Here is a 25,325-nt window from a genome sequence, read left to right as displayed (position 1 = left end):
TATTGAGTTAGTGTTATAAGCTTAACATCTAACATAAATATTTAACAATGAAATAAGTCTGAGGTTCTATTAAAATTTTTTCTTTTGGTAACTATATATACTTACTGATTTATCTTTTAGATTTAATTGTCCAATCAACTTTCTGTCATCTCCAGGATCAATCAGCTCACCACCCACAAAGAGTTCAATTTTTGTATGAGCTACATTAGCTTTAATGCGATTGAGAATATATCGTCGAACTGAACCAATTGTATCATTTGTATGAGACCAAACTTCCAAGTCATCTACTTGTCTGCCCTGGTTTGGAAATCGAACTATAAAAGAGAGGTGTTTACCACGGAAAGCTCTGGTGGGGAAAAAAAAATTTTAAAAAATCTTATCAGCAGATTTCCAAATTTAGTTGCCAAGAAAAAAACGATAAAAATTTAGCATTAAGTATTTTCTTATTAAACAAAAGAATGCAAACAAGACTTTTTAGTGCCCTAAAAATAAAAATTGTTTTTAACTATAAATGCTGCAATATCCAAAACACAATGACTATATTCCATTGTTATTAACCATGGTGGCATCAAATGATGTACTGATCTATAAGAAATTAGTACAAATGTCAGGCATGGTGCCTCATTTCAGTAATTCAGTCATTGATGAAGAAGAAGGATTATAAATTTCAGTCCGGGATGAGCAACCTAAAGCAGCTCACAAAATTAAGACACAGATATAGTAATAGTTTGTTAATTTTTATGCTTGTAAAGTCTAACTCACTAATTCTTGCTATTTACAAATGTGCAAGGTAAGATTAACTTTGAGAGTAGCAACAAAAAAGCTGTCACACATTTTGCCTGAATTTTACTTATTTTTGAGATAGGGTCTCACAGGGTAGCTCTGGCTGGCCGGGAACTTGCCATGTAGACCAAATTGCTCTCAACTCAGAGAGATCTGCCTGAGTGCTGGGATTAAAGGCATGCACTACCACTCAGAATTGCCCGAAAAAAAAAAAAAAGATGCAAAACTACAATATGTTGCCATATTATCTTGAAGGTATGATACAAAAAAGGAAATTATATTCATCAAGGACAACTACATAAATAACATCTGAATTATTAAATGGTAAAACCTAAAAAGTATTATTTGAGCATTTGAAAATATTTCTTGGCTATATTGGTTACCTGATAGTTTTTAAGACTTCATTCCAATTACTTTTCAATCTGAGTATGCTATTTTGTTGTTGTTTGACACAAGGTACAGAAGAACCAGGTTAGGTTCCTAGAACCTGCCTGACAGCTCATCTCACGGGGCTCAAATGTGTCTGTAACGTCAGTCTGAGGGGGATATACTGCTTGTTTCTGACCTCCAAGGCACACATATGGAACACATACATACAATGTAGGCAATCACTCAAAAGAAGTAACTATGCACTATATTCTTTCTTTTTTCGTAATAGAATCTCATTAGAGTCTTGGTTGGTCTAGAAACTCATTATATTGACCAGTCTAAGTCAGCTCCAAATTTGTAACAGTCCCCCTGCCTATGCTAATGGGCTAAGAGGCATGCTATAGTGTTTAACAGTGTAAACAACTATAATCAATGTATAATCAAATACATAACAGTGTAAACAACTATAAAACTGAGGCTGAAGGGATAGCTCAATAGTTTAAGAGTGCTTGCTGTACAAGCATGAAGAATGAGGATCCAAACTCATTTCCCAGCCCCCTACATTAAAAAGTTAGAAGCACTTGTTAACTCTAGAAATGTGGGTGGCAAAGACAGGATGATTAGGGTTTGTTACCAGTCTAGCTCCAGGTTCAGTGAGAAACCTTGTCTGAACGGAATAATAAGGTAGAAAATGACAGGACAACCAAATTTCACTTCTTGTTTCCATAAGTGAGCATGGTGGGTCCATTCTACATATATACATGTGTAAATAACACACAATTATATTAAAACTTGGGCCTATGAACACGTAAAGTAGCTTGCTACCACACCTGAGAACCCAAGTTTGGTCCCTGGGACCCAAAGGACTCAAAGAGTAAATGGCAAAGAACTGATCTCTCAAACTGTCATATGATCTCCACACTCAAAACCATGGCATATGCATGACTACACACACAAAATAACTTACTACACACTGAGAATATGTTTAAACAAAACAAACAATCCCAAACACTTTTTAAAAACCATATAAGGCCTGACCCACTTCCTCTCTTGGGGTTGTTTTCTTTCCTAATAAACTGTTCTACCACAAAAATAGGCAAACATTTCCAGAAGATACTTATGTTTTTAAAGGGCAAGAAACGTTTTTCAAGAAGATAAATTTCTTCTTTTTTCCTTGTACATTTTAAAAAAATGGCTAGGAAAATACCAAATGACTAAAAATTAATCGCAGTTGATCAGTTATTCACATACCTTGACATAGGCAAAATTGTTCTTTCTTCATGATAATCACTATCACATTCATTTATGTATTCTCGTAGAACAGTTAATACTCTAACCATTCGAACAGCTTCCTGTCTTGCACAATTAATACTGTCTTTGTCACCATCCAAAACACACAGCGTGTCATAAGAGGCTTTCAAACGGTCAAAGCAAGACTGAATGAAGTCTTCATGGATCACCACCTACAAATATAATGCGACAAATAAAGACAGAGATGAAAACACCCAACAATGTTGCTCTAAATAATCATATTTAGGCAGATAGTCTACTGTTGTTAAAAGGAAGCTAGTGTCAAAATAAGTTAAGGACAAATGATATTTTAAAAAAGCCATTTAGGGTTATGTAACTGGTTATGAAAATAAACCCAGTAAAGTCTTTACTATTTCAATATAATAATAAACATCAAAATAATCCAACCAAGATCATTCTCAAGGCAAGATTCACTTAGAGATATAAGAACTTGGTATTTTTACAAATGTATGTATTTTGAGGTAAAGTGTCACTATATAGTACAAGCTCACTTTAAACCTCTAATTCTCCTGCTCTCAGATGCCAACATTATAGGCACATACCATCACACCCAACTTTTATGTTTTATATGTTCTAATTCACAAGCTAGAATCCTCACCTGATTGACCTGCAGCCTTGGACCAAGGTTTGTGTATATCTCTTTAAGGATATCTATAGCTCGGCTGGCAATATCATCGTTACTCTGAATTACAACCTGCATTAAAAAAAAAGATTAATGTTTCTCAGGAAATGTTTTAGTTGAGCATTTAAATTCAAATCATATCCTTAGTTATTTTCAATTATACTAACAACATAATGGTTAAGTTGACTGAGTAAACGAGACAAACAGATCAAAATAAAGACTAAATGCAAGATGCAACTGTTTAAATAAAGAAATTTAAGAATGACATTTTACTACAAATAAAATATGCTCAGTCTTTCAAGAAGGAATTCAAAGTAGATAGAAGAAAACAAGATGCTACATAAAAATATAGTTTAGTATAAAAATTCTCCCTTTTGTCTCTCAGTTCCATAATATTTAAAATTTACACCTTATTACACTTGTGGCTTTCAAACTATATTCAATAGGGTTTAGATGAAGTGTGTTAAGGCTGACCCCTGTTAAGAGGACTGGAGAGGGAAAAGTGAATGAAGAAGCCTGGAGACAATGAACAAAAATAATCAGGCTTTAACTACGTTTACATTTTAGTTATGTCGTTTTATTACTGCTATTATTATTTTTAGAAATCAGAATCTCAATCTACACCTGTAGCCTCAGGCTACCCTAGAAGTCAAAATACTCCACCCTCCAAGTATATACCACCCCACTCACTGTATCTAAAGTGCAAATTTGGATTTACAGAAGGGTAATATTAAAATATGTGCTAGAGACTAACTCCTGGGCTAAATCCATGATTAAGTATGTACTACCTCTCAAGCCCTTCCACTGCTTATAAACAAAAACAAAACAAAAAGCTTTACTTATTTAAAGTTGTTAAGCACTAAAATACTACACAAAATACTTTGCAGACATTTAAAATGTAAGTAAAAAACAGAAAATGAGTATCAGCCACTTTTAACAGATAGGGTGATGTTACACCCTCCTGGTATTACAATCAGAAGGCAGATCATGCCACTTTATGTCATTCCTCACTATGCTCATGTTGACTACATAGTTGAAATGGTTTCTACCAGGCTCCTCCATTGTCAAGATGCTACTTTTCCCCACTAGCTTTAGCATCAGCCCAGCTCTATTCTGTGTTTAAGTCCTAACATCTTGGACACAGAGCTTTGAAAAAATTCAATGAAAGCCAGATAGAAATAATATAAAACATAAAACAGTTTAGCCTTAAATGATTAACATCATACTTTTCTAGGTTTAAAAAAAGTTAAATAAAATAAAAAAGGAGAACAGAAATGCAAAAGATAACCATGAATCCCAGACTCTTGGGACAAGCATCAGATAATACATATATACTTTATGCAACACATTTAGTTATAGTTATTTATTCAAGAACATCAGGTGCAATGCTGACAGAGCTCCTACTTTTGACTTACCCTCCAAAGATAGTCTAATCCTATCAACTCCAAATCATCCATCATATAGGCTCTTCTTTTTGCTACTAGTTTTCCTTCTCGACAATTCACAGCTTTGAAGAATCTCTCAAAACATTTCATTCCATTTTCAGTTAACAAGGAAGGATCAAGCTGAAGTACATTACTTTCGAAGAAGTCCTTGTTGATATCAGGATCTAAGTCGGGTTCATCCCCCATTAATTTGGAATACCACTTGAAACAGGCTTCACGATCACAAAGGTAAACCGCATTTTCAGCTAAGCACTTCCATATTTGTTTTGCCTGAGGAGCACACAGCCACAGTTGGCCATCCTTCAATAAAAATCTTAGAAAAACAAAAAGAAATTAATTTATTTGACACAACATAACCTACCTGTTTATGTATGAAGTAATACCTCTATCACATTTATGTTTTTAACTACAAATGTCAGCTCTTTCTAAGAGTTCATCAGTTTTTATCTGAGAGTTTCAGGACAGCCAGGGCTACACAGAAAAACCCTTTCTTAAAAACAAACAAAAATGTCCTGTAATAAAAGTAAGCATAAACAAACAAGAGACATCTACCCTAAAGCTTAAAATAATGAGGAGAATGCTACAACCCAGGGACATAATCTTTTTATGTGGGAAAATAAGATGTGGCAAAAGAAAAAAAACAAAGCAAAAAAAAAAAAAAACAACCCCCCCACCAAAGACATAGTCAAATATCAAACAAACCTAAGAAAGTTAAGCCGTTCTTGAACTTCTTGAACATGACTATATCTACTTCCCAGTCTCACAGTCTGTGGGTCATAGTCTTCATGATCTACAAATTAAGAAAAACATGAATAATCATACCACTGCTGATTTCAACCAATGACCTGTCAGTTTAAAAAAAATCCTTTAATCTGGCTGGGGTGGTGGTGGCGTAATCTTTAATCCCAGTACTTGGGAGACAAGAGGTAGGTGTTCTCTGTGAGTTTGAGACCAACCTGGTCAAAAAGAATTCCAGGATAGCCAAGACTACACAAAGAAACCCTGTCTTGAAAAACCAAAAAAGAAACCACAAAACACATTAATCTTCTATCATTATATAAGGTAACTGGAAATCTACTAATAATAGGTGCGTTTCAACCTATCTAATATTCTAGCAAAATGTATTTCCCTTTGATGCATCCCAAAATAAATGATCTGTTAAATGTACTATTAAAATTCTTCAACACAGTCCCTTTACTCTTTGATGTGCTATTAATTCTGGCCAAGAATATTAGAGAAGTGATGTTACACCCTCCTGGTATTACAATCAGAAGGCAGATCATGCCACTTTATGTCATTCCTCACTATGCTCATGTTGACTACATAGTTGAAATGGTTTCTACCAGGCTCCTCCATTGTCAAGATGCTACTTTTCCCCACTAGCTTTAGCATCAGCCCAGCTCTATTCTGTGTTTAAGTCCTAACATCTTGGACACAGAGCTTTGAAAAAATTCAATGAAAGCCAAATAATCAAGGAAAGTCAAGAAATGTGACAGTAGCTTTGGGCTACATGAGAGGCCTTATACAAAGAAGCACCGAGACTATTAAAAACAGATAAACTTGGCATGCTGATGCACACCTCTAGTCTCAGGACTGAGGAGGCAGATCTTAAACAGTATGAGTTCGGTTGGTACACATAACTGAGTTCCAGGCCAGGAAGGGATAAACAGAGAAATCTGTCTCAAAAACAAAACACCAAACAAAAGTCGAAACATTGTAAATATTCAGTCCTAACAGTTCCTTGATTTGTTAGCAAATAAAGACAATCCATTACTAACTTGTGTTGTCTATGTGGCAGTATTCCATTAAGGAAATATATATATGATCAATTCAGTTATCTTTGAAAATGGGTGGGAAGTGTTAATAAATCACAGCCGGGAACCAACATAAGTCAGTTGTTATTTTAAATATCAAGTTGTGGGAGCCATTTCAGAATGCATTATAAAAAAATTAACTTGGGGCTAGAAAACTGGCTCAGTGGATAAGATCACTTGTTGCTCTTGTAGAAGTAGGGTTCAATTTCCAGCATAGCACATGGTGGCTCAAACTGTAACTCCAGAACCAGAAAGATCTGATGCACTCTTCTGACCTCTTCAGACACCAGACATGAATATACTGTATACATACATGCAGGCAAAACACTCATGCATATAAAATAAAATCTAAAACAAGTCCTCCTGCTAAAAAAACTTAAGCAAAATATACTACCATCATAAGCAACCTACCAACTTTAAATTTTTAGATTTTTTAGGAGAGTTTTATAATTAGCATCAGTCTTGTAGTATACTACATTTTTCACCTCAAATACTACACGTATCTCCATTTTCTCCACATACCCAACCCTAAGGCCTTTCATATAGTGTTTTCTGGGTGCATTCCCACCAATGAGCATGTTTTCAAGATTCACGTGTTGTAGCATGTTACTCTTTTGATACGCTGAGTAATATTTTGGATAATACTGTATGGACATATCACCTTTTATTAAGTATGTAATCAACTAAGACGTTTGGACTATTTATACATTTTTGGCTATTACAAAGTTTGCTATGAACATTCACATTTAAGATTTTACATTTGTTTCCATTTTACTTGAGTATGGGCCATACTATGGTAAATTGTTTAATATTCTGTGCAACTGCCAGTCTAATTAGTAAAGTGGCTGTACCAATTTACGAGCCCACAAAGAATGAAGCTCCAATTTCTGAACAGTCTCAGCAATACCAAGTGTTATCCTATAAGCCTAGTAGGAGTGATGTACTCTTACCGTGCTTCTGATTCAAATTTCTTCAATGATACTGAGTATCTTTTAAAGTTCTTATTAGCCATCTATAGCTCATCTGGGAAAACTTTCAGTCTGTTCTGTATCCAGCTCTGAGTGGTACAGTGTGAAATGCACTAACACACTATTTCTGAGCCCTCAGTGAGACTGGGATCACAAAAGGGCTCATTTTGCCTGGTTGCTGGACCGTTTCACTTGGTGACAACAGTAAAAGGGAGCTACAACCATCCTTGTAGTTATTTTTCACCCATCTCCACTTTTCGTAGACAATTCACTTGCCATGAAATGTTCTGGTTTCTGTAGAACTCCGTTCCCTATGGCTTCTTCTCTCTTCCCTTTGGGTAGAAGGTCTGACACCAGCTAGGACTCGGGCAGAACAGCAGCCACTTCTCCAAGAACGATATCCCTTGGAGAATCATTAGGTGTTGGGGTGGGTAAAAATAGGGCCACTAATGTCCCCTGGTATGGAGTATTGGAGTCAGTTATGGTGAGGGTAACTAGGGCCCTATTTTGAGTTATGTTTCACCTTAAAGAGGCACTAAGTAGGCAGGGTAATAATAAAGAGTCCTTTAAGCTACTCTGCCTGTAAGGGCTTCTGTAGCAAAGGACTAAGGATAAAAAGGTCAGCAGTGAAGAAATAGAAACAGTCATCAAAGTCTCCCAACCAAATAAAGCCTAGGACCAGATACTTTCAGTTCAGAATTCTACAAGATTTTCAAAGAACTAATACCAATACTCCGCAAATTATTCCACACAATAGAAACAGAAGGAACATTGCCAAACTCTTTTTATGAGGCTACAATTTAGCCTGATACCCAAACCACAGAAAGACATTACTAGGAAAGAATTACAGACCAATCTCACTCATGAACATTGATGCAAAAATACTAAATAAAATACTGGCAAATCGATTTTAAGAACACATCAGAACCATCATCCACCATGATCAGGTCGGCTTCATCCCACAGATGCAGGGATGGTTCAACATACAAAAATCTGTCAATGTAATCTACCATATAAAAAAACTGAAAAGTAAAAACCACATGATCATCTGATTAGATGCTGAAAAAGCTTGACAAAATACAACATCCCTTCATGATAAAGGTCTTGGAGAGAGCAGGGATACAAGGGACATGCCTAAACATTATAAAGGCAATATAAATATACAGCAAGCCCAACAGCCAACATCAAACTAAATGAAGAGAAACTCCCAGTGGTTCCACTGAAATTAGGAAAAAGACAAGGTTGTCTACTCTGTCCATATCTATTCAATACAGTTCTTGAGGTCCTAGCTAGAGCAATAAGACACTCTAAAAGGAGATCAAGGGGATACAAATTGGAAAAGAAGTCATCAAACTCTCATTATTTGCTGATGATATGATAGTTTACATAAGCTACCCCAAAAATTCTACCAAGAAACTTCTACAAACTCATAAACACTTTCAATAACGTAGCAGGATACAAGATTAACTAAAAAAGAAAAAGAAGAAAAAAAAAGGAATCAGTAGCCGTCTTGTACACAGATGATAAAAGGGCTGGGGAAGAAATTACAAAAACAACACCCTTCACAATAGCCATGAATAGCATAAACTATGTCAGAGTAACTCTAACCAAGGAAGTAGAAGACTTATATGACAAGAACTTTAAATCTTTGAAGAAAGAAATTGAAGACAACAGAAAGTGGAAAGATCTCCCATGCTCTTGGGTAGGCAGAATGAGCATAGTAAAAAATGACAATCTTACCAAAAAGCAATCTAGAGATTCAATGCAATGCCCATCAAAATCCCAGAAAAATTCTTCACAGACCTTGAAAGAACGGTATTCAACTTCATATGGAAAAGCAAAAAACCCAGGATAGCCAAAACAATCCTGTACAATAAGAGAACTTCTGAGGGCATCAAAATCCCTGACTTCAAACTCTACTACAGAGCTACAATACTGAAAACATCCTGGTATTGGCATAAGAACAGACAGGAGGACACATGGAACCAAACAGAAGACCAGGATATCAATCCACAACATCTAACACCTGATCTTTACTAAAGAAGCAAAAAATATCAAATGGAAAAAAAAGAAAGCATATTTAACAAATGGTGCTGGCATAACTGGATATGACCATGCACAAAACTCAAGTCCAAATGGATCAAAGACCTCAACATAAAGCCAGCCACACTAGACCTTATAGAAGAGAAAGTGGGAAGTACACTTGAACGCACTGGCACAGGAAACCACTTCCTAAATAGAACCCCAGCAGCACACTGATAGAAACAATAAATAGGACCTCCTGAAACCGAAAAGCTTCTGTAAAGTAAAAAGACAAAATCAACAAGACAAAACGACAGCCTACAGAATGGAACAAGATCTTGACTAATCCCAAATCAGACAGAGGTCTGATCTCCAAAATATACAAAGAACTCAAGAAATTGGACATCAAAAGATCACATAATATGGGGAAGGAGAGCAGAGTTGCCAGGAGACACATGCTTGAAGAAGGTACCACATGGTAGAGCACATATAAGAAATATGGGTTAATTTAAGTTGTAAGAGCTAGTTAGTAACAAGCCTAATCTATCAGCCAAGTATTTGTAATTATTAAGTCTCTATGTGGTTATTTGGGAAGAGGCTGGCAGGACAGAAAACCCCACCTACATATACTTAATGCTGATACAATGGTTACCTGTAATTCAGAGTATTAGTGAACTGTAGAAGCCTGACATTAGCCTGCTGAACATCTTATCTATAATGAGAGTCAAACGATACCTTCATTATGCACAAGCAAATTCTCTGCACAAATTTACTGCACAGTGGCAAATTCAGAAATATTGGCAGGTACTATCACAGGAGTAACTTAATGTGAGTTCAACAGGATTTTAGGAGCTTTAAAAACTACCTCCCCAAAGGTACAGTGAAGCCCTGTCTCAAAACAAACAAAAAAACTACCTCTTGCCCATACTAAATATCTATAGACTAGTGTTCACTAGAACACTGCTGTGAGTTAGAAGAAGAAATTGTACGAAGACTGATTAGGACAAAGAGAAGGTGAGTGATGTCAATGAATTTAGAGGGGGAAAAAAGCCAGTCCTTACTATGTGCCAGATATTGCTTTAGCATAAATAATTTATTCAAGGTCCTAACAGATACCATGTTTGGGTCATTATTTCAGATTCGGATAATATGTAAGCAAACTGACAAGTATTCACACTCAGAAACAGACAATATTAGAAAAAACTTGAATGCAAGCATTCTTATGATTATGAAACTGAGGCAGTAATTCATATAGAATTTGACTCAAATGGAATAGAAACTTAACTACACATGTACCACCTAAGTATCCAAAATCAGACTCCCCAACCTCTGACAATGAAATTCAAGTACATAAAAATCAGCAGTAAAACACACATAACCTGTATGACTCTTACCCTGGAGCAAAGACTGTGTTGACAATCACAATGGCTCTGAATCACCAAAGAGATCATATAAAAACTCTGAGCCGGGCGATGGTGGCGCACGCCTTTAATCCCAGCACTCGGGAGGCAGAGGCAGGCGGATCTCTGTGAGTTCGAGACCAGCCTGGTCTACAGAGCTAGTTCCAGGACAGGCTCCAAAGCCACAGAGAAACCCTGTCTCGAAAAACCAAAAAAAAAAAAAAAAAAAAACTCTGATTAACTAAATCCCAACATTTGAATGTCTGTGTATAGTGCTTATGACCTACTTCTCACTGATTTTGGCTTTCTTTGGTATAGAACATTTAGACCATACAGCTGTATACCTATGTGGCTTTCAATGTGATGATGAGAAGGACCTTAAGACTAAAATGATCAAAGATCACCATTTAGTGTACTCAGTAGCCTGATTTTTTAACTGTTTCCTGGCCCAAAAGGGAGAAATTTAAGAGCAGGGTTAACAAAATCAGCAGGGCTATCTTAAGAATTGCTTTCTTATTATGTTTGTCTAATTTATTTGTTTTTTTTTAGTTTTGTATTTTTTGTAGATCAGGCTGTCCTCGAACTCAGAGATCCACCTGTCTCTGCTTCCTGAGTGCTGAGATTAAAGGTATGCACCATCACTGCACAGCTCTGAATTTTTAATGTTAAAAAAAGTTTGGTGGTTTATAAGCACCATGAATTTCATTCAGTGCTAAGTCCATTCTACTGAAATAGGGTTACAAAAGCCTCATTTTTAATATACATCACTGTAGGTCCTATAAAGTTTCAAATGAATGGTATATATAGGAACCATGCCTAATTCAGACTATAGTGCTGATACTTGTAGTGATATTTTGTTTGTGGTTTAACAAATGAAGCTTGTCTGACAGAGTGCAAAGCTAAGCTACTAGAGGTCAGATAGTGGTGGCACACACCTGACCCAGAACAAGTAAGACAGAGGCCATCCTGGGATACAAAAAATTGATCCAGTATCAAAGAGAAACACAGCTCACACAAAGGTGTGATCACACGCCTTTAATCCCAGTACTAAGGAGCTGGACACAGGAGTGATATGGCTGGGCAGAGGGGAATATAAGGTGGGAGGAGACAGGAGCTCACTGCAGTCTGAGAAGGCATGCAGTCTGAACACAGAATTGCCCTTTTGGTCTAAGCATTAGTAGAACTCTCTAGGGACTAGCAGCTCTGCTTCTCTGATCTTCAGCATTAACCTCTATACCTGACTCTGTGTTTTTGCTATTAATACCAAATAGAAATTTATGCTACAGATACTATATAAAGTTCTCTATGGCTATGGGAACAAATCAGAACCTATGACATGGTTCTGATTTCTTTTGGGAGTGCTGAACTATAAATTTGGCATAAGATAGAGACCATGTACCAAGAAGCACACTAGTGAAAAGTTCTGACACAGCTGTGTTTTTAGAAGGCGAAATGTTGACATAAGGCTTACAGGAAAAAAAGCTTACAGAAACCATTTTTTTTTGTTTTTGTTTTTCGAGACAGGGTTTCTCTGTAGCTTTGGTGCCTGTCCTGGCACTAGCTCTTGTAGACCAGGCTGGCCTCGAACTCCCAGAGATCCACCTGCCTCTGCCTCCCGAGTACTGTAATTAAAGGCGTGCGCCACCATCGCTCAGTTTACAGAAAACATTTTTCTTAAAAGGTGAATGGTGGTGTAGTAAAAAAACAAAACAGGTACATACATATCCAAAAGGTCCTAAGATTCTTAGCAGTGGCTGGCAGAGCTCCAAGTAGAGAGAAAAAGAAACTATATTTAACCGGGGAAGGCAAATACTGGATAAAAAGCTTTCAACCCTAGACTGATGTTTAAGATTATAGAAGATCTGGAAGTCAATGTGTATCTTACATCAAAATAAGAATTCATAAACTATCTTGAGGTTTTTTAATATTAAGTGCTATTCCTAAGGTAATTAATGAAAAACAATTACTGTTACTTGCCATCATTCAGTTATCTTACAATAAGTACATACCTCTGGCATACAGTCTCATGCTTTCCATGTAAGTTGCAAGGTTTTCTGCTACCAAAGTAACTAGGGCATGATTGTGCTGAAGTTGATTGATTAAGTCATGACGATAAAATACATGGGAACTTCGCTGAGTTTGACTGAAACGAGAAGAACTTAACAATATAATTAGGCAATTAAATTCTGTTGCAATCAAGAGTTTCTTACAACTAAATTCCAAGCTACCAATTAAAAAAATTCAAAAGCCTGTTTTGCTCATTTAGTTCCTTCAATGACAATATTAGGCAATTTAAAAGAAATTTATGTATCAAACCCAGAAATATATTGATTACTTGAAATTCAAGCATCAGATTTCTCTTTACTTCAAAAGGAGCCTGTTTCAATGACTATCTACTCTCATAATATGATAGTAGCAAAGCATTTGTGTTAGGACACAGGGTTATTTAAAAATTACAAAAATCTAAACTTCTTTGTATAACTATAGCATTGTAATTGCTAGTTAATAATGTTTTTATAAATTTTTTTAGGTTAGAGAGATGGCTAAGGAGGAAAAGTTACTTGACTCCCAGTTTGAAAACCTGAATCTGATCCTCATTATTCTCATTGTGCAAGGTGAGAACTGACCCCCTTAAAGGTTGTACTTCAACTGCCATACAGTGTAACATCAATCCCCATTCCCTATACCCACCAAAATATAAAAAGTAAAAAAAAAAGTATTAGCTATGTAAAGTTATACACTGGGAACATTTGGTTTGTCGCTAAGTTGTTCTTGTCACCAGAAAGATAACTACTTTCCAATTTCTTTTGTCACATTCTCTGAAGCTAGTCAATTTTTATAGCTACTACTATTCTAGTATAGATAAAGTCATTAATTTCTGGGAGAGTAGCTGAATACAATGTTTACCTGGAAGCAATAGATTTGATAAAGGTCAAGTGGTGTTATGTACACTGGGCCAAACACACTCAAAATAGACTAACAAACATAACCCCCCGGCCAATTTGTATCTATTACACAGAGAAAGCGATTAGAGAATGCTCCCAAGATTAAATGACTGTATTGTTCACATTTGATTTATGAATATTGGTACCACTATACTCAGTTCTTTATTTCTATGCCAACTACTCCACCTCTGTTTCCAGAAAGAAGGAAGAGGGCAACTCATTTCATTAAGCAGATTTTGGAATCAGATATTTTGCTAACTAACCTACTTTGTTTCTTCTTTTAAAAATATTTATTTTCATTACATGAGTGTTTGCCTACATTTATATCTATCTGGGCAACATGTATGTGCAGTCCCTACTGAAGCAAGAAGTGGGTATGGAATTCCCTGAAATGGAATTACAGATGGTCTTGAGCTGAAGTTGAGTTCTCTGAAAGAGTATCCAGTACTCTTAACCACTGTACCATTTCTCTAGTTCCTAATTTTGTTTATTTGAAATAACGTCTCACTATTTCATCCTGGCTGGCCTGAACTGTATAAACCACCCTGGCCTTGACCCACAGAAATCTATCGAACTCTGTTTCCTGAATGGTTGGGCACCACCATGCCTGGCCTAAAAGAGTATATTTAAAGACTGATATTAAAAAGTTCAGTGCTTTATCATGTCATCTACTATCATTTAAATTTCTCTATAATTCAATCTTCTAAATCAACTTTAAAAATTTACTAAGAAACTTTTTTGAAAACTATCATGTGACAGCCTGAAATAGCAGTATCACCTCGATTCTGACCACTTTCCTCATCAATGAAACAAAGGAGGTAGGAATGACAAAGGTTTTTTTTTTTTTGTTCCAAATGAGGCCTTCTCTGTTTCCTGTCACTCCATTAAATTTTTTTAAAAGATTTATTTATGTATATGGGTACTCTATTTGCATGTACATTTTTATTTGAGAAGAGGGCATCAGATCCCACTATAGATGGTTGTGAGTCACCATGTAGTTGCTGGGAATTGAACTCAGGACCTATGGAAGAGCATTCAGAATTCTTAACCACTACTGAGCCATCTCTCCAGTCCCCATTAATTTTCTTAAAAAATTTGCTTTTACCAAGTAAAATTTATTAACAAAACATAAAAATACAAATATTCATATTGTTTAGTTTTAAAAATCTTACCTCAAATTTTGAGGTGCTTCACCAAACAAACTACAAATTTCTCTAATTTGTTTCAGTGCAGGAATGACCCATTTGTCATTTGTGCGAAGTTCTTCTATAAAGCGATCTATCCACTGAATCTTTTGTGTGTCCCGATCCTTAAACAATTTCAATATTTTATATATATCAATACTCAGAAGAACTCTAAGTTGGAGTATTTATAGATAAATGTACATCACAGTGAAATTAAGCTAAATTTCAATTATCCATGGAATTAGAAAATCAGTTTTTCTTATAAGATAAACATGATAAATACTTTAACTTTCTATAATTGTAAGTAAAAAAAGTGCTCTCAGTTGTCTTAACTTTACATTTACTACCAAACTCTAAAAAGTAAAAGACCAAAATAACTACGTACATTCAGTATTGTTTAAAACTTGTCAGGTTTGAGTTTTAATGTATTAAATTAAGAGGTTTTACCTCATCATAGAATCATGTAACACCCTGATGAAATCTTTTATGAGCAAATAAAAACATTTCATCTCCAAAGTCCCTAACCCAGCTTTAATAGTCTAGGATCTATTTAAAACTAATAATGTTTATATGTAACAACATTATTAGTAAATGACGTACTGCTTGTAGTTTTTCCCAAAGAGATTCATATGATTCATAAAATATTATTATAGAGAAATTAAGAAAGGCAGACTTTCACAGATTATTTTAGGATTCCTCTAGCATAAACAGAAAGACTTGAGGGCCCATATTATTTTTGTTGACAATCATCTATAGTTTGACCAATTGATTTCATGTTTCTTATAGGTTCTGTCTCAACTGCACTTCTGTCTTCTTTTGGTTTCCAAGTAGGAGTTTGTTAATCCTTCCTATTTTTGTGTATTTAAACAGGATTACAAACTTGAAATGCACTGTAAAACGAACCTGTACACATTCTTTCAAAACCACTTAGGTGACCCATTGATGGAAATTCCAACCTTGCAGGCAAATACAGACAAGTTGGGAAATCTTCCCAAGTGTTTATTTGTAAGCCATTTGTAATTACTAAGCAAGAATGAATGAAAACTCTGCAAAACGTAACATTTTGCATTAAATAAATAAAAGGCAGTCAGTCCTAAATGAACCATTTAAAAGATAATACCAGAATAACCTAAAATTATCACATATTTAAGCCATTTTAACACTGAAGGAGCAGAAAAGTCACAAAACCAAGCCAAGCAGCACCCCCTTACCTGGGAGCAACTATAATCTAGTATTTTGATATGAGCACTGAGAGCCAGGTCCATGATATCTACAGGCACATCATCACTGTGGGCTAGATTCCACAGAAGGTTCAACACTTTATGAGCCATCACACCATCTTTATCATCTTCTGCAAGACGACGAATCAGCTCAAGGAGCTTTTCACGTTGTTTTTTACTTGCATTTGTCCAACTGGCCTAGAAAGACATTTAAATGACAAGAAAATTCATATTTGGTTTTCTCTTCTTTTTTAGGGTTTGTGTTATAGTAGATTTGAATTCGGGAACATCATGGTCTACCTACTGAGTTCCAAGCCAGCCAGGGATAAACAGTGAGATACCAAACTCAAAACAAAACAAAAGTGCTTGTTATTTACCAAGTTCTTGATAAGCATTTATTAATCCAAAAAGGAATCATTCATTAAGGAATCATCTAAAGATTATTCTGGGAGGAAGAAGACCCAGGGGATGTAATAACAATTGTTCTATTTCCTTCCTTCGTATAAATATGTCACTGGTTAGGTATCACCACCATTTCAGAAGTCATTTCAACATTAAGGATGAATGACTATTAACTTTAGGGCATTCTCAATAACTGATTACATTATTTCCTCAGCTGTCTAACATAGATCAAAAGATGGAAAAATATATATACAGCAAGTTTATCTTTGTATGTGTGAAATGTGTAAGATGAAATTTAAAAGCACAAAAACATTAATTTTATACTTTGTTCCCTTCAAATCAGTGATATTTTCAAGACACAGATTTACAACTGACATTACTGAAAATATGGACTTCTAGAGCCAGGTTGTGGTGGTGGGACATGCTTTTAATACCAGAACTCGAGAGAGGCAGGGGCAGGTGGATCTCTGTGTTTGAGGCCAGTCTGGTTTACAGACTGAGTTCCAGGACAGGACAGCCAAGAATACAGAGAAACCCTGCCTCAAAAAAACTAAAAAGGTCTTCGAGGCCTTGTACCTAGTAACTGACATAACATAATATGCCTGGGGTAGAGGGATTATACATAAAACAAGATGTAAACATGTTTCATTAAAGAGTACCCAGTCTACGGTTGAAGAGATGGCCCAGAAGTTAAAAGTGCTAGCTAGTCTTCCAGAGGTCCTAAAATCAACTACAACCACATGGTGGCTCACAACCATCTATGAGATCTGATGCCCTCTTCTGGCATGTAGGCATACATGCAGGCATGTATGTATATGAGGACCCAGTGTAGACATAAACATAACCATTACCTATATTAAAAACCACACGAGGCAAACAGAACCCAAGGAGCCATCTGGAACTATTTCTGACATTTATGCTACTTTATTCAAGGTAGAGATTATTAGGTGGTTTTAGTCCTTCTTCAATGTTCTGTCAATGATATTCATCCAGTTTGCTTATTCCCACTGCCATGGAGTATTTCATTAAATGGACATCCCTTATATATCCTCTATACATAGCCATTTGTAGCTAATATAAAAGCATTCTACTGCTGTGCTATACTGTTTCCAGAATATTGTACCTCATCAGAAACAACGCTTAACCTTCCAAAGTGTTACAGCAACTTATATTCCCAGTCAGAATCACTATTTTTAGTAGTAACACTTGGTGATCTAATGTCAATTGTTAATAAGCCCTCTCCTTTGTGAACACTGTCATGTCTTATACTATTAATCCACAAGTTCACTTACCAATTAAGCATTCACTGAGTCTCAGCAACTGATGAAGATTGCTAACACTAAATAACGGGACCGATGTGAATGTAACTGTAATGATCTTAGCACAACCCTGTTACATTTCTATTACGTTATGCTTTACCTGAGTATATATCCCTAAAATGCCATAGTATTTGCTATTCCTTTTCTTGTCATCTCTTACATTTCTCATAATCATCCTTTCCTACTTTTCTAAAGTTTACTTCAATCTATTTCCAAAATACAGAATAGGAAAGAAAATCCAAATGATAAAATTCAAATGAGTTTTGAAAAGGAATGAGAGTCCTTTTTAGGGCTATTAGCACTATTGTAAAAATGAAAATCAAGTTCTCTAGGCAAACAAACAAACAACACTGGCAAAATCCTTCACATCAGATAAAGTCCTTCAAATCAGAGAATGTCCTTATGAGAGATTTTGATTATTTGTTGACTAAAAACAGCTTGTAGTTTTAATAAATCAATTCTATTTAAAATTAAAATGTTAATAACCTTGCTGTGTTAATAATTACCTTAAAGCAATCAAAAAGATGATCAAGTTGTTCAGGAGAAAAATCCCATGCCAATTTGGCCAGTAGATCATGTACATTCTTCACAATGGCTTCATGTTTCCCTGCCTATTGAAAAATATAAACAAAGATCATAGCACACTAGACTGTGACTAACAGAAACATATACACTGACTGCTGATGACCATCAGGAAAACTTTATCATAATCTCCATTTAATCAATGCATAAAATGCTTAAAATTCTTTAGACCTAAAATGTCACAATTCCATTTCTGCATTTACATAGTTAATATGTACTTTGGAAATTCCTATCAACTTGTTTGTTTATTCACATAGGATTGCTCTGTGTACCCCTGGCTGTCCTGGAACTTGCTCTGTAAACCAGGCTGGCCTTGAACTCATAAAGATCCACCTGCCTCTGCTTCCAGAGTGTTGGAATTAAAGGTGTGTGCCACCCCCGCCTTAACTTTTTAATTACAGTTTATTGAATATACTAAGATTTTAATGCCATAAATAACACACATTGGACTGGGTTATCTGTTTCCCTAACCCTTGTCTTCTGGGTCAGAATCTTGCTTTGTAGCCCAGGCTAGTTTTCAACTCCTGATTCTCCCTATTTTCTACTTCCCATGTGCTGAGATTGCAGATATACACAAGCATATTCAGCTTCCCTATTATTTTACTTTTTGCCTCTTTAACTTTTACCAAATATGAATTCTTGCCTATTTTAATCATTACTGACAATTTTAGGGTAAAGTTTTCAAGATCCTTACCTGTGCAGCCCAGATATTATCAAGATCTTGCAAGGTCAGAGCTTTTTCTTTGATGACAAAACGAAGAATCTTTTCTAGCTTCTCTACATACTGTGGTTGATGAAGACTATCTCGTAAAACTATAGATAAAATATTGTTCTGTTGTATCCATTCCTAAATGTAATTTAAAAAACAGGTTTCAAAATTAAAACAAAACTTTTTGAAAGTACCATTCATATAATGTAAACAATGTGTAGGAATCCTAAAGCTTATTTACAAAATAGAGTGCAAGTATGCATTATCATCGAATATTACTTTAAAAAAACTCTATAGTGTTTAACCCTGAAATGGAATCCTGATAAAGAGCATAGGCTAGTCTTGAATGTGTTATTCTCCTGCCTCTACCTCCATCCCAACTGCTGGGATTAAAGTTGTGAGCTACCATACCTGACATTAATTTATCAGAGTATCTTCCATTAAGTTATACTCACGTCATTAAAAAGATTATAAATAACAGCATTTAACTCACAAAAATATCATTTAAATGCAATAAAACACTTAAGGTTTAGGTAGAATGAGCATAAGGCCAACTTTGGTATTTTTGAGTTCCTTACACTAATTCTAATACTGCCCCAGAATGGTTTTAATCTTAGATCAAAAGATACTTTTAAAAAGACTTTTATCCAAGTGAGAGATACACTGTCTTAGTGTAATACAGGTTTACAGATACTGACACTGGAATCTGAATCAAGTCTACATGCTTCCTTTATCTGTACCCATCCATAATACTATGTTAAGCTAGGTTGCAGCTAGACTGTCATTTATCAAACTTCAAAAGGAATAAAGACTCAAGATTATAAAAAAAGATATTTCACACAGTTATGACTCTACAGTATTCAACCGGAGAATACTGAGTTGGGCCCAAAATGTGCCTTCAATAGGAGATTTTTACTACTAAGGGACAAGTTTTAAAAATTCCCAACTTCTTAAAGGAGTCTTTTTCCTAAAATACAACAAGAGTGTGTGTGTGTGTGTGAGAGAGAGAGAGAGAGAGAACTGTCAACTACTACAAAAATTTTTAGGCATTTAATGCCATTTTCTGTATGTTCTAGAATGAGTCAGTCACACAGCTCAAGGATCAACAACATTCCCAATGCAGACAGGCACTTGGCATACACAAAATTAGACATCTATCACCTGGCCTCTTCACCCAGGGACAAGGTCTAAATATCTAAATATCCTTATTTTTTGGTTAACAACTGAACTCAAGGCTTCACTGAATTCTCTCTCTAACCTTTCGATAGTTTTTAAAAATCATTTCAATTGTTTCCCCTATTAACAGAAGGGAGCCATGGAGATAAAGTTTTTGGTTTGCTACAGGTGTCTCATGACTGTCTACATGTACCCAAGGAACATGGGTTTTCTAATTTAAATGGCAGTTTATTCACTAAAGCTGTAATACACGAAATATATAAGGGAAATAGTTTTCTAAATATTTGATAAATACATGACAAGCACTATAAAAACAAATTCTCAAAATTGGGATAAAACAGTAATTTATGTAGTTCTCATTCTCATATATATTATTCTCGTGTGTTTATATATATGTACATGTATGTATGTATGTATGTGTATGTATATATATATATATATATATATATATATATATATATATGACAGTCTCAATACGTGGCCCTAACTAGCCTTAAGCTTGTAGCAAATCTTCCTACCTCTGCCTCCCCAGTTCTGAGATTCAATTGTACACCACCACACCCACCTGTGTATTTCATGTTTTCAAGTCATTAACTGGAATTGGTCATATGAACAGGCCCCCTTGCTTCAATTATGTTCAAATATTATATCTTGCGTTCTCTTTTAATCAATTTCCCAATTTACTGAAAAACTTGCAATAAAATGATATTGAACAAGAAATTTATTGAACACAAGATCAACCACCAATAATTATGCTATTTTAGAAAGTTTGAGATTAACAATCTTATAAATTAATCAAAACATTCAATTTACAACTTTAATTTGAACGTTAACATTACTAATTTGAGTAACAGTCATTCTAGATTTATTTATTTATATACTAAAAAAAGAAAAAAAAAGGAAAAGTGAAAGAACTCACAGCCATCCTCTCTGCTGTGAGCCACTCTTCTTCCTCAGGATTGCCATGCCGATGGGTATAGGATGACACACTAGAAATTACCTTGTTAACTTCATTCAGTGCATTCATCTTTCCATTGAAAGAAGAAATCTGCAATAACCTGTAGGAGAAATTCAGTTTTGATTTGATTCTAAAAAATTCATGTACATGATTATTTCCAAAGATAAGAAACTTACCTAAGTATCATTTTTAACCTAAATATTTCTAAGTTCTTTACAGTTTCTTCTTGTCCAGGAACCCGGGAGGCTAAATTCTTCAAAGATTTAATAATCATTGAAAGAGCATCGTTTTTGGCTTCATTCTTTGCTTCTTTCTTCAGTTCTTCATCAGTTAAGTTTTCCAAAAACTGTGGAACCATTTCTATTATTGGAAGGAAGTATTTTTTCACTGTGTTCAGAGTGATAAATTCATAGCACTGTCCAAATGGTCTGAAATAAAATAGAAAACTCCTGTAAATACTCAATTTCTTAAAATCAAATTTAGTAGATTCTCATAGTACATGTATTATTTTTAAAAACATCCAATTAACAAGTAATAAAAATCTTAACTTGAACTATTTCTCTTTAAATTTTTGTGTGCATACATGTGTATATTTTAATTTAGATTGAACATGTGCATTTGAATACAAGTACCCTCAAGAAGTCAGAGATATCAGATCACCTGGAGTTGACGTCACAGACAATTGTGAACCATGCATTAGAATCAGGTCATCTGAAAGAACAGTCACTTAGCCATTGAGATATCTCTCCAGCCCCAATTACTCCATTTCTTAACTGAACCAAAATAAAACCAGAAATGATTAAGAACACTGAACATTTCATTTTAAGATCTAACTTACTTAATAAGGGCTGCAATTATCTGAACATTTAATGCTGATCCATTAATAAAACGATCGTGCAATATCTGGAATCCATTTAATGTGCCAAATTTGTTGAGGAGGTCCACTAGCCAACCCTGCAATTAAAGTAAGAAAGTTTACTTTTTGGCTTCTAAGAAAAAGTACTATTTTGACTGATATATTAAAACCAATTAATGTCAAGTCATTCACAGTAATCCACTTGTGATGAAGAGTAAACAGCAAGCATGAATTTACATTACAGAAACAATGCATCAGCTTTGCTACTGGGGAATTAAATCCATGTTTTGTCTCAGCAATCACACACTGTAAGAGAATGTGGCTTTCCTAAGTACCTAAAAACACCTATGTAAAAATAATTTATGAGGTTAAAATACTCAAGTAATAGATGAAGGAAAAGCTATTTAACAATCTAGTATAAAATATTCTAAGTAAATCCCCTCACTCCAAGACAGGGTTTCTCTATACAGCCCCGGCTGTCCTGGAACTCCCTCTGAAGACCAGACAAGCATTGAACTCAGAGATCTGCCTGCCTCTGACTCCTGGGTGCTGGGATCAATGGCATGTGTCACTCACTGAGTCAATTTCTTATTACAGTTATAAGCATTTAAAATTTCCATATCAAGGGGGCTGGAGAGATGGCTCAGAGGTTAAGAGCAATGACTGTTCTTCCAAAAGTCCTGAGTTCAATTCCCAGCAACTATATGGTGGCTCACAACCATCTGTAATGAGGTCTGGTGCCCTCTTCTGGCCTGCAGACATACATGGAAGGAATGCTGTATACATAATAAATATTTTTAAAAAATTCCATATAAATAGAATAATCTTGAAGCCTAAAAATGAACTGTCAATTAAAAACTAGCCCATGCCACAGGAGTTGAACACTTGGCTACCGAGAGCAAAGGCTTAGGTTTGATACACTGCAGGAGGAACAAAAGGAGAAAGGGAGGGAGGGAGGGAGGGAGAGAGAGAGAGAGAGGCAGGAAAACCCAATTATACCATCGTATGTGTTATTACACTTCTGGATTCTTTAGCTAATTTACATAAATGTATTCAATTCCAATCTTATTAACCTTATTAATAAAATTTGCCATTTAAAAAAACTCAAAATGAACTGAAAGGTCACAAAAGAAATACATCAGCCGGACAGTGGTGGTGCACTCCTTTAATCGCAGCACTGGGAGGCAGAGGCAGGCGGACCTCTGAGTTTTGAGGCCAGCCTGGTCTACAAGAGCTAGTTCCAGGACAGGCTCCAAAGACACAGAGAAACCCTGTTTTTTTGGGGGGGGGAGATCAATATATCAAAAAGCTAAATACCCAAGACAACCTTTTACACCTTGCCACCCTCTAAAAAGCCGTGTTTTGAAATTAAATGAGGGAGAAGAAAATAGTTTCTCTACTAATGTCCTAGGCAAAAAAAAAAAAAAAAAAAAAAAAAAAAAAAACCTACAGCTGAATTTAAAAAGAGGAAATGTAGAATACAGATTCTGTTGATTGGGCAATGGTGGTGCTCACCTTTAATCCCAGTACCAGGGCAAAGGCAGGAGGGAATCGCTGAGTTCAAGGCCAACCTGACCTAAAGTGTGAGTACCAGGGTAGCCAGGGATACACTGAGAAACCCTATCTCTCAAGAAACCAAGGGAACAAATACAATAAGCTAATTATAACAATTGAAATTTTAAGTTCTCTAAGACTAGACACTGTCATATTTCAGTAAGTTCAATATTTTTCTATCTTTTATTTTAATGACCAATCCTAGGTCATTAAACTCTCAGTATTTATTTTACGTGTATGAGTGTTTCCCTTTATATACTTCACCATGTGGCATTTCTGGTGCCAGAGGCCAGAGGAGCACATTAGGTCCATTTGAGTCAAAATTAAGGGATATTGTGAATCACAATGTGGATGCTATGAACTGAACCCATATTCTCCACAAGAGCAACAAGTGCTCTTTAACCACTGAGCCACCTCTCTAGCCCCCAAACCTCTATTCAGCTCACCAGATCTCTTTTGTGATTACTTGTAAAAAAGTACATGTTTGCTATGTATTTTTTTTTATTTCTTCAGTAACTAGAATGAGATTACTGAGCTGATATACTTAATAGGTAATTCTTTCTCTTTTAAGATTTTATGTTCAGGGGCTGGAGAGATGGCTCAGTGTTTAAGAGTATTGCCTGCTCTTCCAAAGGTCCCAAGTTCAATTCCCGGCAACCACATGGTGGCTCACAACCATCTGTGATAAGGTCTGGCGCCCTCTTCTGGCCTGCAGACATACACACAAGTAGAATATTGTATACATAATAAATAAAAAAAAATATTTTTAAAAAAGAGATTTTATGTTTATAAGTGTTCAGTATGCATGCATGTGCACTATTGGGTGGAGGTCAGGAGGAGGCAACACATACCACCCTAGAACTGGCAACATCAAACCAGTCTTACATAGAAAAATATTTAAATGATTCCATAGCCTAGAATGTGCATGCTCTTTGCGGGGTGGGGGGTGGGGGGTGGGGATAGTTGAGAAAAGTTTTCTGTAACAGCACCGGCTGTACTGGAACTCAAAAGATCCACCTGCCTCTGCATCCCAAGTGCTGGAATTAAAGGTGTGCACCACCACCTCCTGATAATCAATTTTTAAAAAGTTTATAAAGATTTAACAATGAAAGTCACAAAATTCCTCTGACTTTCAATTTTTCTTGACTGATTAGGAGAAGGGGGAAAAAAATCCCAAATCTTAAAAGTATCTCTCTAGGGACTAGATAGGTAGGTAGCTCAGCCGTTAAGCACTGACTGCTCTTACAAATGAATTAGGTTCAATTCCCAGCACTCACATGGGAATTGTGGATTACAGGGAATTCATTACTTTCTTCTGGCCTCTGAAGGGCACCAGGTTTGTGCATGGTGTAAAAACATACATGCAGGCAATATTCATGCACATGAAACAGAAACGAATCTCAAAAAGTTTCCTTAAAGTTTATATTTAGAAACTATGTATTAGCAGCACTTACTAAAGGAAATTAAAATTATAAAAGTATAAATTTAAAAGTATATAGTAAAAAAATCTAAAGTACAGTCTGTTTACACTGCTATAGGAAATTTATTTATTTATTTATTTTTTGATTTTTCGAGACAGGGTTTCTCCGTAGCTTTTGGTTCCTGTCCTGAGGAAATTTATTTTTAACTATATATTTTAGTAAAATTTCAAAGTTTTATCTTCCTGCTTCCATTTTATAATTTCTA

At 35.5% G+C, this 25,325-nt stretch overlaps 1 protein-coding gene across 1 annotated transcript in view; it reads right to left on the bottom strand.

Annotated features, from left to right (window-relative positions):
• LOC121443491 (probable ubiquitin carboxyl-terminal hydrolase FAF-X) overlaps positions 1–25,325 on the bottom strand; it is an 84,374-nt gene that overhangs the window by 49,151 nt on the left and 9,898 nt on the right. Inside the window, exons 6-18 of the mRNA XM_041645234.1 lie at positions 22,068–22,183; positions 21,406–21,657; positions 21,191–21,329; positions 19,081–19,233; positions 18,311–18,415; positions 16,075–16,281; positions 14,852–14,988; positions 12,744–12,877; positions 5,233–5,320; positions 4,501–4,843; positions 3,062–3,157; positions 2,404–2,615; positions 106–346 (exon numbers count right to left, since the gene is read on the bottom strand). Of these exons, the coding sequence (XP_041501168.1) occupies positions 106–346; positions 2,404–2,615; positions 3,062–3,157; positions 4,501–4,843; positions 5,233–5,320; positions 12,744–12,877; positions 14,852–14,988; positions 16,075–16,281; positions 18,311–18,415; positions 19,081–19,233; positions 21,191–21,329; positions 21,406–21,657; positions 22,068–22,183 (2,223 nt within the window). The remainder of the gene's footprint in view (positions 1–105; positions 347–2,403; positions 2,616–3,061; positions 3,158–4,500; positions 4,844–5,232; positions 5,321–12,743; positions 12,878–14,851; positions 14,989–16,074; positions 16,282–18,310; positions 18,416–19,080; positions 19,234–21,190; positions 21,330–21,405; positions 21,658–22,067; positions 22,184–25,325) is intronic.

Source organism: Microtus oregoni, unplaced genomic scaffold (genome assembly GCF_018167655.1).
Source record: "Microtus oregoni isolate MIOR12 unplaced genomic scaffold, Mior012 000108F_ref0000382, whole genome shotgun sequence".
In the NCBI taxonomy this organism is placed as follows: Eukaryota; Metazoa; Chordata; class Mammalia; order Rodentia; family Cricetidae; genus Microtus; species Microtus oregoni.
The sequence above is the reverse complement of the archived record's forward strand: the minus strand, read 5'-3'. Positions and strand labels throughout refer to the sequence as shown.